Source organism: Pseudorasbora parva, chromosome 16 (assembly GCF_024679245.1).
Source record: "Pseudorasbora parva isolate DD20220531a chromosome 16, ASM2467924v1, whole genome shotgun sequence".
In the NCBI taxonomy this organism is placed as follows: domain Eukaryota; kingdom Metazoa; phylum Chordata; class Actinopteri; order Cypriniformes; family Gobionidae; genus Pseudorasbora; species Pseudorasbora parva.
The window spans coordinates 6252795-6271908 of NC_090187.1; the positions used below are offsets into that span (position 1 = coordinate 6252795).

General features: G+C 36.1%; 1 protein-coding gene and 1 long non-coding RNA gene across 8 annotated transcripts in view; one reads left to right on the forward strand and one right to left on the reverse strand.

Moving 5' to 3' along the window:
• large2 (LARGE xylosyl- and glucuronyltransferase 2) overlaps positions 1–19114 on the reverse strand; it is a 128159-nt gene that overhangs the window by 14739 nt on the left and 94306 nt on the right. For 4 of the 7 annotated variants that reach the window (XM_067419533.1, XM_067419532.1, XM_067419534.1 and 1 more), the window contains 4 exons: positions 14911–15099; positions 10606–10895; positions 10062–10144; positions 8851–8974 (listed from right to left, as the gene is read on the reverse strand). In XM_067419533.1, coding sequence (XP_067275634.1) covers positions 8851–8974; positions 10062–10144; positions 10606–10895; positions 14911–15010 — 597 coding nt within the window. In that variant the 5' untranslated portion in view covers positions 15011–15099. The remainder of the gene's footprint in view (positions 1–8850; positions 8975–10061; positions 10145–10605; positions 10896–14910; positions 15100–19114) is intronic. The other 3 variants (XM_067419536.1, XM_067419535.1, XM_067419538.1) reach the window with 1 other exon arrangement.
• LOC137043605 (uncharacterized) lies at positions 1456–3382 on the forward strand. The gene is made up of 4 exons (XR_010898536.1): positions 1456–1879; positions 2372–2685; positions 2841–2917; positions 3204–3382. It is a non-coding gene; the product is annotated as an uncharacterized lncRNA (long non-coding RNA).

A 19114-nucleotide genomic window follows, 5' to 3' on the forward strand; every position in this document is an offset into this window, starting at 1 on the left:
TTTTTTTATCCGCATTGGTATAGAAGTATTCATTTTTTACCTAGATAGTTCAAAACCTTATTTTCAATAAAATCAACTCTTATCAGCTCTATAAACAACAAAAAAGTATTTGAAATTGTAATGAGACTAACTTTTCAATGATTTATGGGATTGTCACTATGATTAGTAGTCCAGCTATGATGTAGTGAAAATTAAGAAACATGGAAATCAACCAACCCTTGTGAAAAAGAAGTGTGCTTAATTGTATTGAAAGTGTATTTTTTGTGCACTTAATATATTTAAAGTATATTTTTTAAAAACTGCACTTGTAGATAATATGATATAATTAAAATTAAGTGCCACTTAAGTGTACTTAAAGAGAATACACTTTAATGACAATATTTCTAAACACACTTAAGTACACTTTTTTAAAATTCACTTTGTAATAATATCTAATTAATTTGTATTTTTAAAAAGTACACTTTCATGACAATATTTCTAAACACACTTTAGTACACTTATAATAAGTGTACTTTGTAATAATATATAATTAATTTGTACTTTAAAAAGTACACTTTCATGACGATATTTATAAACACACTTTAGTACACTTATAATAAGTGTACTTTGTAATAATATATAATTAATTTGTACTTTAAAAAGTACACTTTCATGACAATATTTATAAACACACTTTAGTACACTTATAATAAGTGTACTTTGTAATAATATATAATTAATTTGTACTTTAAAAATGTACACTTTCATGACAATATTTATAAACACACTTTAGTACACTTATAATAAGTGTACTTTGTAATAATATATAATTAATTTGTACTTTAAAAAAGTACACTTTCATGACAATATTTATAAACACACTTTAGTACACTTATAATAAGTGCACTTTGTAATAATATATAATTAATTTGTACTTTTAAAAAGTACACTTTCATGACAATATTTATAAACCCACTTTAGTGCACTTTTAATAAGTGCGCTTTGTAATAATATCTAGTTAATTTTCACTTAAAGAAAGTACACTTGTATGACAATATTTATAAACACACTTAAGTGCGCTTTTTAAAAATGCACCTTGTAATAATGTCTACACCTAAATTTACTTAAACCATTTTAATTATGAGTTTGTTTCATAAAGTACACTTATTTTACTAATGACAAAGCACATGGAAAATAAATGCTTTTTTTTTTTAAATTAGTTGTCCAAATTTACATTGGTTAATGTATTTTTCTTCAAAATTTCACTCGCTTACACTCCAGTACAACATACTGTTATGTTATAACTAGCTCCTATGAACTCAACTACAAGTGTCAGTATTCTACATAATTTGACATTGTCAATCTTTATGAGAGGAGTTGTCTAATGTACTGTAGGCTACTTTACATCTGTGTACAGAATACTTTCAATATTATGTTGTTGTATGGCGATTAAACACACATTTAATTGCATTAATTGCAAGAAAAAGTTGAACAAATCTAAACCAAATTAATTTGCATTAAAATTCAGTTAAAATAGGCTACATTTAATTTTAATCAGACTCTAAACATGATTGACTTTTAGTTAGGTGAATGAGTCAAGTTCTCTGAAATACAGTCCAACTACACAGTGTGTTAGAACAACCTGAACAGAAATGGATAATTAATAAGTGATTTATAATCAACATTTAATGCACGAAATATCTTATTTTATATTTATACTTAATATTTCAATGCGCATGCGCCAAAAATACTACGTCATGATTTTGAAAAATGCGCGGTCCGCCATGATTGCGTCATCTCGATGCGTGAGGGAAATGAAGCTGAAGAGAACAGACAACAGAGGAGTGAACCGTTTGGATCATTACGGATGAGACGTTATATGCTACAAATAACGAGTCAAGTAAGTATATCTTGATATAAGCTCTCTTGATTTTACATTTTCACCGTAACATGGTAGCTCTCTATTACGGTGTAGTTATTTAGTTTAATCGCAGATAGGATAGACGCACTATGGACTCGGGAGGTGAATTAACGTTAATCATGTTTCCTATGTATTTATTGTATTATTCATATTCATGTAACTTGTTATCTAAGATTGCATTATAATAATTTCTTAAATCGGAATGTGATCGCCGGTGTGGGCATGTTCAATGAATTTGCCTGCTGTACATACAATATTTGAATCGAACTCCTACTTTTTAAATTGGACAGAAGACATTTAACGTTATATACATTTATTCCATATATTAACTTAACGTGTAACAACATCCAGTAATGAAATAATGATTTTAATATGTTCTTTTCTTTTTGCATTTGGAGAGTAAGATGTTAAAGTACTATTTGTGTTTTTAATATTTTGTGCTTATTTTATTTTATTTTTTTTATTTTGTAGGATCAATACAGATGTGTTATTGGAGATCCAGTGCAAGCTGTGTGGAATCACAGAGCCATCTTGATGAGGTCAAGTTAATGTTAATTATGAATTTATGCCCAGCCATGACACAAGCTAAAACATTGCTATCAAGTCTTTAGCTTTTAAATGCTTTGCACCTTGTCCATTTGTAAGTAATACATTCCCACTTGTGCATTTACAGATCCCCTAATCATTATATATTTTACAGGCCACACACCCAAAGGAATGGAGCCGCAGCATTGCTGTGCCAGGCGTGGTAAATACAGGAACATCCTTCATGGAGATGGTGCAAGGTAAGCTGAAACTTGCAAGGCAAGATGAGGAAAAATGCAAGAATACTTTTCTCAATTTACATTGGTCTTGGGTTATTTATCTATATTTAAGTTATGTTTAATTCCCTGTAAAGTAGGAATAAAAACCATTATTAAAATGTTCTCTATTTTTAAAGTCCAGTGTCAGTGAAGATGATGTGCTCAGTGGGATACGTGAAGGAACCTCTCCAATCATTCTACCCTGACGACTGAGGTAATTCATCACATAGGGGGATGCAGGTGTGGTCAAAAGCTTACACACACCGTGCAGAATAAACTGCTTCATCAGGGCAGTACTAGATTAAAAAGAGACAACATGCTCATTTTTATGATCCCTCTTATGGCTATTTCTTTTTTTTCTTCTTTTTTTCATACAGATACTGCTGTGTGAATATATACTGTACATCTATCGTTTTAATTTAATTGAGCCAATTATAATAATGGATAGATCTGTTTTATAAACAATTTTTTTCTTTGCGTTTTCTTTTTCTTTCCTCAAGGTATATTTTTTTGCTTTCCTGCCTCTTTGGAACATGTCCATTCACATATACTGTGGAGAGATGGTGCGCCAGTTTCCTACTGATGGAGAGCTTCTGGGACATTGACATAAACAGCACTTTCCAAACAACTTGAAAATAGTTGGTGACAAACAATTTTGTGTGCCTTTGGAGTTCTTCAGTTTTTTTTTTTTTTTTTTCATTCACTATAGTGCTGGAATAAGATTTTAGAATAAACCTTTTGGTCCTAATTTTGGTGCTAGTAAAGGTTTAAAAGCTTATAAGTTCAGTAACACTTTACAATAAGATCTAATTTGTTAACGTTATTTAATGTATTGACCAACATGATCTAACAGTGATTTCTTTTTATTTATTTATTTATTTATTTTTTTTTACAGTGTTTATTAATAGTTGTTGACCTTGCTTAATAAATTATAGTTCAAAGCTAGTTAATTAAATTTATAGTCATTGTTCATGCAAGTTAACAATGCATTAAATAATTAACATATACACCTTTTGATTTTAAGATTGCATTAATAATAGGGGTGTAACAGTACACAAAGCTGACAGTTCGGGGAGAGAACACTAAATATAAAAATGCTTTCTTTTTTTTAATTGGTTTACTGAACAAATTGTAATTGTCCTAAACTAAAGGTTTCTTAAAGAATTAAAAATATAATATAAAAAATATCTCTACTAATTATTATTATTATTACCTTTATTTAACCAGGAGAAAAACTCACTGAGATTAAAATGTCCTGTCCTGGCCAAGATAGGCAGCTGTGTTTGCATGTACAGTTATACATAAAAAGGCACATAAAAACATAAAACATACAACCAGTCAAAAACAATTACACACCATTAATTTACTCTCAAAATGATGTAGTAAAATTTTAAAATGACTTAATGTCACCAGATCTTTTAGCTTCAACTCAGTCTGGAGCAAATTCCAATCTGAGGCTGCGACATATTTGAAGGACGTTTTACCAAGCTTAACTCTAACAAAGGGCACACAAAGATTATAATTTGATTCAGAATGTAATATATAATTGCCTTGTTGTTTCTGTTTAATCAAACGACAAAGAATGCTGTATAGTGTAGACTATATAGGGAGGCCTTACTTGCACTTGCATTGTATGCAAACGTGTAAACTTCTCATAAGACCGTTTTTGCATTAACTTATAAATCTAATTATAGGTTAGATTTTTTTCAGGTTTTCAGGTTAAGTAGAATATGAATATATAGGCTAATATAATGCATACATTTAGTGAAAGAGTTCATCTCTCTCGTGTTTTATCGACGTCTTTCTGCTGTTGAAACACTGAACGATTACACGATGTGATATGTTTTAGTAAGTTGTAATGTATCCTTAACATACCTTCTGATGTTAATTCATGTTTATTCTTTGACTATGACAAGGTGATCACATTCACTCGTGCCGCGTTGCTGCTTGAACTGATGTGTCTTTACAGTGATCTGTCATGTCACATTAAAGAGCATCAATATGGCATCACTTGAATTTAATGATAAAATTGACAGAATACATATGTTCTCATGAAAACTTGTATTGAAGTGTGTTCCACTCATTAAACAAGCCGTCTGTTAACTGTTAAAGATTGCATTCGTACCGCTCGGTACACACGTGCACTGTACCGGAAGTCCTTTACCGAACCGGTTCGGTATGAATACATGTGCCGTTACACCCCTAATTAGTAAATGTTGAAATTAACATTAACTAAGATAAATAAATGTTTATATTATTATTCATTCTAGGTTCATGTTAAATTAAGTAGTCAACTAATTAAACGTTACCCAAAGTTTTGAATCTTAGTGTTGTACATGAAACGATTCTTTTCTTTCCATTTGTTTGTATTTATTCATCTGTTGTGTGAGGTAATTTTCTGTGATGGGTAGATTTAGGTACCTTTGAATGAGGGAGATATATAATAATGCATATAATTACATATAATTGCATATAATCCTCATTGTCCTCCAGACTCTTTCTAAATGAATTTGTGTTTGTGTAAATAGTTTTTTGGGTTTTTCTTGGGCATCAAAAAAAAAGTTTTTTTTGTATATTTGTTTTACAGATTGTTTTGTCAATAAATGTAGAGGATTTAAATTTGGATGTGTTTATTATACGAAATTGCAGCTGTATTATTTGAAAAATGTAATTATGAATGTATTTCATTATATTAGAGTGTACATGTAAATTACGTTAAGGTATATTTTAGTTCATATTAATTGCTTGTTTTTAAGACAGTAGAATGGATGTCAGTACATTGAGCAGTGCACTTTAATTACAATTTTAATACACTAGAAGTGATTATGAAAGTACATATAAAGTTGTATTTAAGTACCACTTAAGTTGTTCCAAAAAATCACTCTTAATTGCAACTTATTGTATTTTATTTCAACTTAATATGTGATAAATTTGAAATCAATTACATATAATGTGTGTTAAGTACACCGAAAACATTGCATTTAATTCACACTTAAGTGTATATTTAGCTGACATTAAAGTATGTTTTAGTTCACATTAATTGCTTGTCAGTACATTGAGCAGTGCACTTTAATTACAATTTTAATACACTAGAAGTGATTATGAAAGTACATATAAAGTTGTATTTAAGTACCACTTAAGTTGTTCCAAAAAATCACTCTTAATTGCAACTTATTGTATTTTATTTCAACTTAATATGTGATAAATTTGAAATCAATTACATATAATGTGTGTTAAGTGCACCGAAAACATTGCATTTAATTCACACTTAAGTGTATATTTAGCTGACATTAAAGTATGTTTTAGTTCACATTAATTGCTTGTCAGTACATTGAGCAGTGCAATTTAATTACAATTTTAATACACTAGAAGCGATTATGAAAGTACATATAAAGTTGTATTTAAGTACCACTTAAGTTGTTCCAAAAAATCACTCTTAATTGCAACTTATTGTATTTTATTTCAACTTAATTTGTGATAAATTTGAAATCAATTACATATAATGTGTGTTAAGTACACCGAAAACATTGCATTTAATTGCACAATTAAGTGTATTTAGTATAAGTATATTATCTGTGTAATAAGTACACTTTATAAAAGTACACTAAAGTGCACTTTTTTTTCACAAGGGAAATCAACGAAGTTTAAAAATCAGGTTGTTCTCTGTGCTGTCTTGAAAGGTTTATGTTATGGATAAAAATGTCCTTGATAATGAATGTAATTTATATGTAATATAAAGTTAATATATATATATATATATGGAAACTTACTGTTGGTGGAAGGTCATTTAGTATAAATGCTCCTCAGTTATGGAATTCACTACCTCTTACACTCTGAAATATCTCATCTGTGGGTGCATTTAAGTCCCAATTAAAAACATATCTTTTCAACATGCATTTCGGAAAATGCAATTATATGTATTTTGTGATGTGTATTTATAAATGCATATGTAGGTGTCTAAATGTACTGTGATTGTGCAATGTAAAGCGACCTTGAGCTACGGAAGGCGCTATATAAATACAACTTCTTCTTCTTCTTCTTCTACTTTGTAACACTTTATTTTGACAGTCCCCTTTAGATAGTCAGATGACTATAAGTAAATGTTTCATCTACGTACATGTCAACATTAGAGTAGACTGCCTGCTTAAAAGGATAGTTCACCCAAAAATGAAAATTAGTCCATAATTTACTCACACTCAAGCCATCCTAGGTGTATATGACTTAAAGATGAATACAATCTGAGTTATATTAAAAAATGTCCTGGCTTTCCCAGAAGTGAATGTCTATTTCTGTTTTGAAGTCCATAAAAGTGCATCTATCCATCATAAAAGTATCATACGCTGGAACACCAGTCTCCCGTGAACGCGTGTATGATAGTTAGCGGAAGTTAGAGATTAGAGTTTCAAGTTTTAAAGCACTTTTATGATGGATAGATGCACTTTTATGGACTTCACAACAGAAACAGCCATTCACTGCCATTATAAAGCTTGGAAGAGACAGGACATTTTTTATAACTCTGAATGTATTCATCTGAAAGAAGAATGTCATATACACCTAGGATGACTTGAAGGTGACTAAATCATGGGCTAATTTTTATTCTTGGGTGAACTATTCCTTAAATATCTGCTAACACTTTAATTCAAAGCTACCCCGACAGTCATTCTACTGAAAATATGTAATTTTGAAAGTAAATGTCAGCTTATCCTACTAACCCTTAACCCCTTATTCTATTAACCCTACCCCTAACAGTCTTCTAATACTCATGCAATACTCTAATGGGAGTTAGTTCACATGTATGTGCAACATTACTTACAATGATTACTTAAAGTGTAATCATTACAGAATTTAAATTATGTTGATTTAAATGTTCATAAAGCAGAAATCCAATGCAAATGAAAGAGAAAGCCAGTTAAAGGTTACAATATAAATGTAAGAATTACAATATTATCACGTCGAGACACGGTGTAATAGGCCTAATGAAAATAGAATGTATAGAAAACATGTATTTCCAGGATAAAGCACTATACCTGTTATGGCTGATTAGAATAAGACCCCCAAATGACGTTTGGGATAGTTCTCTCAACCCTGCATGAGTTCACCATCACCTACTAGAGCTCATTGTCTGCTCCATGTTTTCTTCTGAACTGTATTCTGCGGTTAGAGCATCATCTGCACCCACTACAGTTCTTATTGCGCGCTTCATCTTTTCAGCATACATCCTTAATGACCTGAGCTCAGGTTTAATAATAATCTGCCGGAGAGGGGTTGATTGAAAAAGACTGGATTTCCTGCAGCTTAGCTTTCATATACTCAGGAGAGCAAAGAGGTCTCTAAGCACAGCAGAGACACAGGATGTAAAATCCGCGTGATTAGAGACGGCTCGGAGCCAAACAGCTGACAATCAGAGGTGAACTCAGTGCGGGAGGAGGACGAGAGCACAAAACAGGACAAGAAAGACTGTGTTCATGGTATTGTGCATATGAGTGTGTGTATCCATTCATGTGAGTGTCCCTGAGTGTGCAGTGTAATGTAAACTAGAATGCACCCTCCTAGAATATGTGCACACATGTGTGTGTAGAGGAGGCGAGCTCTTTGATTGTCACTTCACTCTTTCAGCGTACCGTGCACCGCATAAAAATAAAAATAAATCACAAACAGACAGTGAATAATTCAACGCCACAGCAAAGGCAGCACTTGCATGCCAAGTCGTTGAAAAAAGAGCCACACTGTCAGTTTAAATATATGAACAGAAATGAATAATTCTATGCTTCCGTCTCCCTCTGGAGCGTGCATGAGTTCTCAGAGAGCGAAAGCTCTTGAGATCGCTGGAGTGTAAACAACAAGCTCAGTGTTTCCACTATCACAGACATGCCGTACTGTCCCAAGGGGACCTTTGCCCCCTCATTACAATCCAAAAGCACATTTGACACATATTTCATCTCAGTTGTTTGTGCCTGAATGAGCTCAGAGAGGATTGCGATCGGCATTGTTCTTCAGACTTGTCATTGCCGCCTGCGTCGTTTCAAAACTACTGCCTCCCATTAAGACTATACTGATGATCTGTGACATGGTCATTATTTCTGGGTCAAAGGGCAAATGCGGTTAATGGCAGGGGTGTTATGGGAGCATCATGAGGCAGGTACTTACTTTGAGCTCATCAGCGTCATAGAAGCTGACTTGCACGGACGGTACCATCCATGACTGGAACAGAGTGCTGAGGATCTGATTGGCCACTGTGTCTGTGATGAAATGAAAGTGCAGTGGGTTTCTCCTGAAAAGGGAGATTTGGACATGTTGACATGTTAGGGTTCATAGGAATGCATAAGGTAAAATCTATATTTAGGTGCTGTAAAAAATAACCTTTTTTTTGATTATATTTTGGCTTTATTTTGAATGATCCTGTGGGGTGGCAATATATGTACTTTACAGACAAAATATGTGTACTTCACAGTATTTATGACTTTATTTAAAATTGTGAAATTACATTTCAGGTAAAACTAAATACATGAGCGCTGAACATCCGCTGACGGCCTGGATCCTGCATCTGCGAAAGCGTCTAAACAAATTGTTTTTAAAAAAGTCGCTATGTTTATATCTGAGTCACATATTTGAGGTCCAATTACCTAGACTGGGTAAACCCAGCCTGATCTGCCAACAATTTGATTTTGCCCTGCAACTCAGTCTAGAAACCTGTACATTAATTTCTACTGCTTCTGTTACACATTTGTGGGAACCAATTACAGACTGGCTATCCACCTGGCACGTTACTGGCGGGTTTAACACAGTGACAGATAGAGAAAAGATGGCTCGTTGCCTGTTAATCAGGCCTCTTGTGGTCTGATTGGTTGAAGGACTATCCAATTGCGTACAGTTATTCAAATAATGCTCGTTTATCACACCCCTTGTGCAGTAGAAAATACAGAGCAGACTCCCCAGACCAATGTTCAATCTTAAACTGAGCTTAGTCTGGTGATAGCCAGACAACCAATTATTACCTACATTCTCACCTAAAAATTGTTAAAACTACATTTTGTAACACAACAACAGCAGAATTTTTAAAACTGGTGGATTTGCTCGACCGCCATGATAGTCGCCGCACGCAGAGTGATACAAACGGTGAAACAGTTTGAGTACCAATACTGGGTGGATATCGCACGGCTGGAAAGGGCTCTCAGCCAATCAGATTTGAGGACCAGAAAGAACTATTATATAAATGATAAAGTCTACAAGACAATGGCTAAATCCCAGTTGTTATTCTTTTATGCTTTGCATATGCACAACATAGTTCTATATATCACCACACAATATACCACAATATTGCAATTTATTATATTAATTTCCCTGTCGTTGTTTCTCACCTGTGGAACAGGATAGATTTGACCAGAGTGACCACGTCCCGACTGGCGTTGTGACCCGCACATACACATGCCACGTGAATCAGCTGTGAATGGAGGGAAAAGCCAACGTTTCAGATAGCATTAAATAATTTCGGCTTTAATAAAGTATTCTTGAGATTCATTGTATAGTCTGTGCAGACTTTAAAAAGCTTCTAATATGCAGCGTCCCATCCAGACAGAATATGCCACACTAAAAAGTATACAAAATATTAAACACAACATGATGATGCCAGTACTTTCCACAGAACTAACTTTACTTTTTAGATCCTTTATGCTACTAAGCTTTGAGGTGATTTTTACATGGATATATGAAATGTAGGTTTATGTCCATTTAGGACCATATATATATTTCAACTTATCAAACCTGCTTTTGCTTGAAAAGTGTTACATTTCTTCTTTGTTAAAAAAGAAATGTCTCACGGAAGTGTCCAAATACTTTTTAGGGCCACCATATGTTCCTAAAGACTTATTTTCACATCTGACAGGATGTAATATGCCATCTAACCTCACACTTCTCTGCGGTGGGCGAGCGAGAACACTCGCTGTGATTGGCCCGTTCCTCTGCTGTGTTTTCCACATCCTCTGGACCGGTGTCTGCCGATGCCACCCACTGCTGGTTGCCATAGTTACCCTCGGCAGGCTGGGCAGCCAGGCCCTGTGATTGGCTCAGCTGGAGACGGATCTGCCGGTTCTCTTCCTCCACCTCTCGAACCCGCGATGCCAGGACATCCCGTTCCAGCAGTCGTGCGTCTGTAGATTCCACCAAGCATGCGGAGAGGAGCAGGGAACGCCCGTCTGATACGGCACAACAGATTTCATTTAATTCGAGTGATCTTGACAGATTATACCCCAGAGGTGGATGGATGAGAGGTAAAGAAATAGGAAGCTTCAGGTGAATTTGCAGAGAGACAATATACGTGAATGTCATTCAGATTTAAGACAGACTCCAAGAGTATATCTCAATCTACACATTGCTCTCTGCTGGAATGATTAAAGATGCAGAAAATTGGTTGTGATCAGGGAGAACAAAGTAACAGGCATTGAATTTATCGGAATTATCTGATGGATTTTCTTGCATTTCGCTCATGCATAAGCGAGTGCAGATCACTCTTCCCTGTTAACCAGAGTTGGGTCTCACTGAGCGTACCCATGTCGTCTTTCATCCATTATCTATTAGCATTCACATTCATCTCAGGCAGTTGGGCACTGCAATCCTGGAAGTATGTGATATGAAGTCTGCATTTTGCTTATGTGCCCTCAGTTCTGCAACCAGGTTGTTTTGAACCAATCACCTGAGCTGTAAATGCCATGTGATTAATGACTCTAGAGCCACAGGAAAATTATATGCACTGATTGGCTGACAACACACACAATATCACACACACAGTCGTCTATCCTGAGCTGTGATGTCAAAAGGCAGCAGGAGTAGAAAAGTCCATTTCATGCTTTTATGAGCACTCCAAAAGCTACAGTCTATAATATATATATATATATATATATATATATATATATATATATATATATATATATATATATATATATATATATATATATATATATATAGCATTATTTTAATAAGAGGTTTTTGTAGAATAACCTCATAATGACAGATTATAGACTATACAGATTATATATATATATATATATATATATATATATATATATATATATATATATATATATATATATATATATATATGGCAGGAAATGAATTCTGCAAGTAAACAAATCCTTTTTAAAATGTCAACCATGTTACAAAGATTTTGTTTAGTATACAGTTGATAATTAAAAACTGAATAACTGAATAATTTAAATGTATTTCAGCTTCCAAAAAGCACCATGTAGTTCAACAGTTTTCAGCCTTTTATACTTGATTACCGCACTGTCCAACACAATATTTGACAAACTGTTGAAAGAGTAAATTAATGCACCACGATTTATTATATGATATACCCCAGAATAAAAAAAATGCTGAAAAGAGGACATAACAGAACTTGTAATAAAATTTGTCTTTGTACACTCATTGTCTTGTGTAATGGATGTAGGCTAGTAAGAGCTGTGCATGTAAACTACATTCTCATTCAAGAGGCACTATCAAGACTGCAGTCTTTAACATTCTCGTTAGCGCATTAGCCTCCCACGCTGCATGAGACCCAGGTTTGAATCCCGCTCGGAACGAGTTGAGTAGGACCGGTTAAATTTGGTGCCGTGACCCGGATGGGAGTGAGGTTTAGGAGGGTGAATGTAATGGACGTAGGCCAGTTATAGCTGTGCGTGTAAACTTCACCTCCCGATCTCAAGAGGTTCTCTAGCGACTGACATTATACGCTGCAGTCTTTAACGTTCTTTTTATCATGCTCACCTCCCACGCTGGAGACAATGGTTTGAATCCCGCTCAGAGTGGGTCGAGTACAACCAGTTTCATTGGTTGTCACTGACCCCGATGGGAGTGAGGTTTGGGGGTGTGAGTGTAACAGACGTAGGCCAGTAAGAGCTATGCGTTTAAACCTCCCCCAAGGATCTTAAGAGGCATTCTAGCAACTGACACTATAGGCTACAGTCATTAGCGTTCTTGTTAGTGTTCCTGCCTCCCATGCTGCAGCAATTCCGGTTTGAATCCTGCTTCGAGTGGGTCAAGTATGACCGGTTACATTTGGTGCCATGACTCAAATGGGAGTGAGATTTAGGGGGGTGAGTGTAATGGATGTATGGCCAGTAAGCACTGTGCATGCTTCCCTGGCCTCAAAAGGGGCGCTAGAATCTGATGCACTTGGCTTTTAGATGGCAAGAACTGAGGGATTTGAAATGTTGGAAAAGCCATGTGGAGATTATGTTTTTATTATTCAAAAGGTGTGTAAGGTATTTTGAACATTAGGTACAGGTATTTAAGGCTTTTGAACAGATAAATTGCCATATAAGGCCCCGTTCACACCGCAAGTCCCAATGCTCAATTCAGATTTTTTGCTCAGATCTGATTTTTTGCTCAGATCTGATTTTTTGCTCAGATCTGATTTTTTGTTTGGCGGTTCACATTACCTTTTAAAATGTGGCCTCATTCTGATTCCAGTGTGAACTTTTTCAGGTTTCAAACTAACCCGCATGTGCAAAAGAACAATATCAATGACATCAGACGCAGCGCGCTGTTGCACTAAAGTTCGGGAGGTTATAGAGAAAGTAAGCGTTTTCGCTTTTATTTAAACATGTTTGTGTAATGGAAGCCATAACATTAATGAGCATGTGCTGGAGAGGAGAAGAACGATAAGAAAGAGAGCAAAATTGGTTATTTTGGCCCTTTGGCACTGAAGCCACGTTTTTCTGTGTCCCTGTTCTTCCATTTTGTGTGCTTTCAAAAACGGAGCGGTTACGGTAGGATCCTTCTAGTTTAGCTTGAATTGAAGTATCTCCCCATATACTAAATCGGTCTAACACCTGACTCTCCCTCCATTGACTCGCTCCATCGCTGTTCTCCATATCTAGTCAAGTTTTTAATGTTACTGTCTGTGTCTGTTGTGTCTAGAGCTAACTCGCTGGTACATAATTGTGACAAATGTCGACATAGATTGACGTAAAAGACGCATCAAATCTGCATCAAATCCGCATCAAATCCGCTTTGGTTGTTCACACTGCGGCCGCATTGAAAAAAATCAGATCTGGGTCTGATTCAGGACCACATATGTATGTGGTCTAAATCTGATTTGAAAAAATCAGATCTGGGCTAGATTTGAGTGTTCACACTACCTCTGAAGAGGTCTGACCTGGTCACTTGACCCCCCCAAAAAAATCAGATTTGGGCCACTTTTGCCTGCACTGTGAACGGGGCCTAACGGAGTTCATTGTAAAGAATTATCTATTGCGAAGGGTCACACTGAGCCGAAGCACAACCAAAACAATGTTCATCCACAATGCATTCAGTTTTGTTTTTTAACTGCTAGAGAGCCAAAAGTTACATAGTGTACTTGAATCACAGGGAGTATTTCAAATAAATATTTTAGGTCAAAGGCCACTGTTATAGTGGAAGGATGTCACTTTTGAATGAAAATAAACATTTTAATGGCAATCTCTTCATTAAATCTTAATCTATTTTATAAGTTGCACTTTAGAAAAAAACTAACCACTTTTGTACATGCCATGTTTTATTGTGAATGCAGTCACAGCTGAAGGGGTTTCAGACACTCAATACTTACTGCTTAAATATTAATTCCACATGATATGGCACAATTCAGTGCAATTTATTACCACTTCAAAGCATTCTTTGAAAGAATGTTTAAAATCTTGCTTTCCAATGCACTCGTTTCAAAGAATGGCCCACAAAATGGTTCAGGAATACATCTCTGGCAGTCTTTTTAAAGGAAATCAAATGACAAGTCTTAAACTCTTTCAATCTTATGAATACTGATGATCATGTTCGGATAATCTCCCTTTCTGTGCTGCATGGCCCTATGTCTGCATATGTGAGACCTTTATAATGATTATAGATAGATATGTTCACATGCCAGATCGAGAGCAAGAGAATGAGCTTTTATAATGATTAGCGTTCTGAGATCTGGCTGCAGATCAGTTGTGTTATCTGCACTCCGCAGTGTTATTGTGCGTCTCTGAGGATGACAGACCCATCAGATGAGGATTTTAGCACATGGACCGAGATAAGACTGACTGACAGTCTCAACACCCAAGTCAACCCAGCTTAAGGGGGAAACTGTTTGTCGATCCAGCCTTTACATCAGAAAACAGAAAATGGGCCTGTGTCTGACTCAGAGATTGTTTCTTTCCAGAAATCTAAAGATCTGATGATAAGTGTTTTCATACTCACTTTCTGAGTTCCCAACGAGAAGGTAAAGCCAGGTGAACAGGATGACGAAACTCAGAGACACCACCAGCAACTTCAGCTTTCCTCGACAGGGGCAGAGCATCCTGGGATTGTGGAGGACTGGGCGGGGGAGTGGATGGAGCGATCAGGTTGGGCTTAATCTCACACTGGTCTCCTGCAGCATCCTTTCTTCTGGAGGAGAGGAGAGAGAGAGAGAGAGAGAGAGAGAGAGAGAGAGAGAGAGAGAGAGAGAGAGAGAGAGAGAGAGAGAGAGAGAGAGAGAGAGAGAGAGAGAGAGAGAGAGAGAGAGAGAGAGAGAGAGAGATCATTTATTAGTAATGCACAGGCCAATGACAGAATCTGAAGCGCCACACAACTGAAACAGCCATTGATCTTATCTCTAAGATCTACATATCCTCAGATCTACATAGCTCTACATATCCACTGCCCCTTGCATGCTGGTTTCTTCATTTTTTAGGAGTACCATGCATGTAAATGTCCCCACTACCAGATGGATATCACTGATGACAGATCTATTCGCCATGGGGCCAGTCGGAAAACTAAGAAAGCCTGTCAGTCATTTTGTAGTTGATATTATGGAACTTAGGGTGCAGATGTTTATTAGTTCTTGCTAAAATGACAATGTAAAGTCCAGGTTAGAGGCTTAGCTACTAGCTAGTTTTTACTCTGTACTTAATTTGTTCTTAAGAGATAGTTTATACAAAAATGAAAATTCTGTCATTTACTCGCCCTCATGTCGTTTCAAACTCATAAGATGCTCATTCATCTTTGGAAAACAAATGTAGATATTTTGCTAACACTTTAGTATGGGGAACACATATTCACTATTAACTACGTCTTTTGCCTCAATAAACTCCTAATTTACTGCTTATTAATAGTTAGTAACAGTGCCGTTTCTAGGCATAGGCAATCTAGGCGGTCGCCTAGGGCGCCAACAGCTGGGGGGCGCCAGTGAGCCCCCGCCCCAACAAGATTTTTTAGTTATTTCAGATATATATTATTATTAATATTTTGTACTTTTGCTATTTTAAGGCATTATGATTAGTTGCAATTATTGGAGTGAAGTCGCCATGGTGATAGTGGAGCTGCTGTAATGAAATGAGATCATGTAGAGGGCGGCAGGGAACGTCATCCGTGGCGTTGTAACGCTTGTGTCCGAGTGAAAAATGCGGATAGCTCACTTAATGTAACTGGAGTGGATGCAAACACGGAGGCGATTAACATCAAACAGATCGCACTTTATTCCCCGCTGCACTCTCATCACAAACTCCCTTTCCGTCCACAGCATTACTTAATAAAACAAAATAACTGACTGTTAGCAACAGAAAAGAGAAAATAATCCCCACACATGGGAGCGCAACAAGACTCAGTGCGCACATACACAAAATGCAGACTTCGTTGCAGGGAGCGCGCGCAACTCTTAAAGGGGCCACACTATATTTCTACTCGTTACAGCGTGCTTTAGTTTCATCATCATGAAAAGGTCAAAGCCATCAGGGGCTCATTATCGTAAAAAGAAAAAAGAGGAAATATAAAAAAAGCGAAATATACAGGTATGTTAGCCTACTTATTGGTTACTTGTTCTCTACTAAGCTGGTGGCTCTATCATAACTTTGAGCAAAACTTTACACTGAATATAGCAGTTCATTTGAATAAAAAAAACATTACATCAGAGATAGCTGTTTAAATCAAGTAGGCTAATACTGTCATAACCATAGGCGTCACTAGGCCCTTTTTTATGAACTTATGCCTCAGCCCCTCCTAAAAATATGTGATTAACCTTTAAAACATATGAAACTGGCGCGAGGCTTCGGCTACGGCTTTGTCCCGTCTTTTAGTCTTTGTGTCAGTGTGTTCTTCAATCCGCAGAGGCGTCGAGTGACATGGTTTTCAAGCTTTTGTTATCTAATTTTTTGGCCTTCAGAACATCTTAAAATACACATATGTAGATCATAGAAATCAAAATTTTCTGTGATCTCAGTGATAATAAACCTAGCTACATTATTCGATTAATGCATGTACAATATGTCCATGAAATAAGGAAGTCATATTTGCTTTATAAGTTAGAATGTAAAAAAAAAAAAATGCAACATATGAATCTTGCCTAGGGTGCCAGAAAGGCTAGAAACGGCCCTGGTTAGTAAGGTAGTTTTTGTAGCATTTCAGTTTAGGTATTGGGTAGGGTTAAGGGATGTAGAATTAGGTCATGCAGAATAAGGCACTAATATGTGCTTTACAAGTGCTAATAAACAGCCAATATCCTAGTAAAATGCATGCTAATAAGCAACTAGTTAATAGTTAAAGCTACACTGTGTAACTTTTTTAGTTTATTCTTAGCTAAAAACACTTTCAAAAATATGTGCTCATTAATGTATATTTACTTTTTTCAAGTTATAAAGTATTCTCGTAAGTTTATAATATGCCATTGAAAATACATACGGGTGAGGGGTTCGAATGCTGGTCACCATGTTGCCCCTCCATCTTGAAAGTACATTAGACAAAGAGGGACATCCATAAATTCAAGCTTCGCCTTTCGCGTTTTAACACTCGATGATGGCACCGTGGCGAATGTGAAGAGGGGGATTGCTATGTTAATCTTGGACTAAATCGGCCACCGTAGGAGTTAAAACAAAATCAAAATTGAGAGGAACAGAAACTATTATTCACTGGATGGTCATATACCTTTACACCGCTAGATGGGGGAAAATATCACACAGTGTAGCTTTAATAACTGAACCTTAAAATAAAGTGTTACCGTTTCATTTGTAGTGAAATCTCTGAAGAGTTTTCTGTCCCTTCATTGAACGTATTTCACCCAAAACTACTGCTCAAAATGTGTATAAAATGATTGTACCATGTTTGAGTGATCTATGCATGTGAGTTCCTCAATGTGTGTATGTGAATGAAAGCCTAAATTAAATCTGTTCATTATATATAGAGAGAATGTCTCTCTAGAAGGTTGTGTCATAAATCGCTCCTATATCCTTAAATAGGGCATTATTTGACGGGATTAGTAGTGGTGTCCGAAACCATGGACATTAACAACTGTGCAACTAATATACGCTCAATGTCTAGAGAATATGCATAATGCACTGTGAGAGTTGTGCTTCGAATGAATTCGAAAGGTTTACATGCTAGTTTCCATGACATTTTGTCTTTTCATTACTACTGGAGTCAGTTTTCTATGTTTAAAATTAATATTAAACAGCAAGCACAAACAATGCAAAAGGGTGAGCAAAAAAATAACATGGCACCTTGAGTTACCAATAAAGCACATTTTATAATATTTAAAAGCGTTCCACAGAATTTATTCCCAAATCAGTCCAGAAATCTGATAATACATCACAGGAATGACTTTCATCAAAGCTTCTTAACACAAATATTGCATTCAGCCACCCTATAAAAGCGCCAGTATGACAAGACAAAATGTTGCAGATATTGGTATAATAATAAATATTGATCCAATGTGGTTTCCCCTCCTCGTACGGCATTGTGTCTGCATTAAAAGCATGACAGGCCTCCGGTCTAACTAAATTCCTGGCTTTTGGCTGGTCCAGAGTAACTCTCTGTAAGCCTCTCTGCATGCCACTTTACGGCACGCATTCATGTCTGTGTTCACGCCACGTGGGGCTACACGACAGCCATTGTTGTTTACACCACTCTTAATTAAAGAGCGAGCCATGGGAGGCTCTCCATCACCCCAGCAGACGCAGATTAACGACAGAAAAAAGAGAGAGAGGCAGAGGGAGTGGGAGTGGGAGAAAGGAGACCGTAAGAGATCCAAAATCATCTTTGTTTTATTATGAGCTTAATTAATCATGCTTCTGTTTAATTAGACATTACTGCAGGAAACAAGATTGGATGCTAACTGCAAAACTTAATACTTAATACTATATATTTTAGGGTTGGAACGACTTCCAATTTTTTTAAGTCGACATTTATGTAATGAAAGTCGAGTCGACGTCGACTAGTCACTGATGATGTCATTAATGAACAAATAAGCCTGAACCTCGAGCTGAGACGCGAACACGGGTCTTCTTTTGCACAGGACAGCTATGGCATATGACACAGCGCTGCCCATGAGGTTATTGGTCCCAGAGTCCTGGTCCATTTTTGGAGACCCGCCCCCGCCCGTACCTGCAAGGTTTAGCACCAGATCCGACCTGTGACCCGTGAACATATCAAA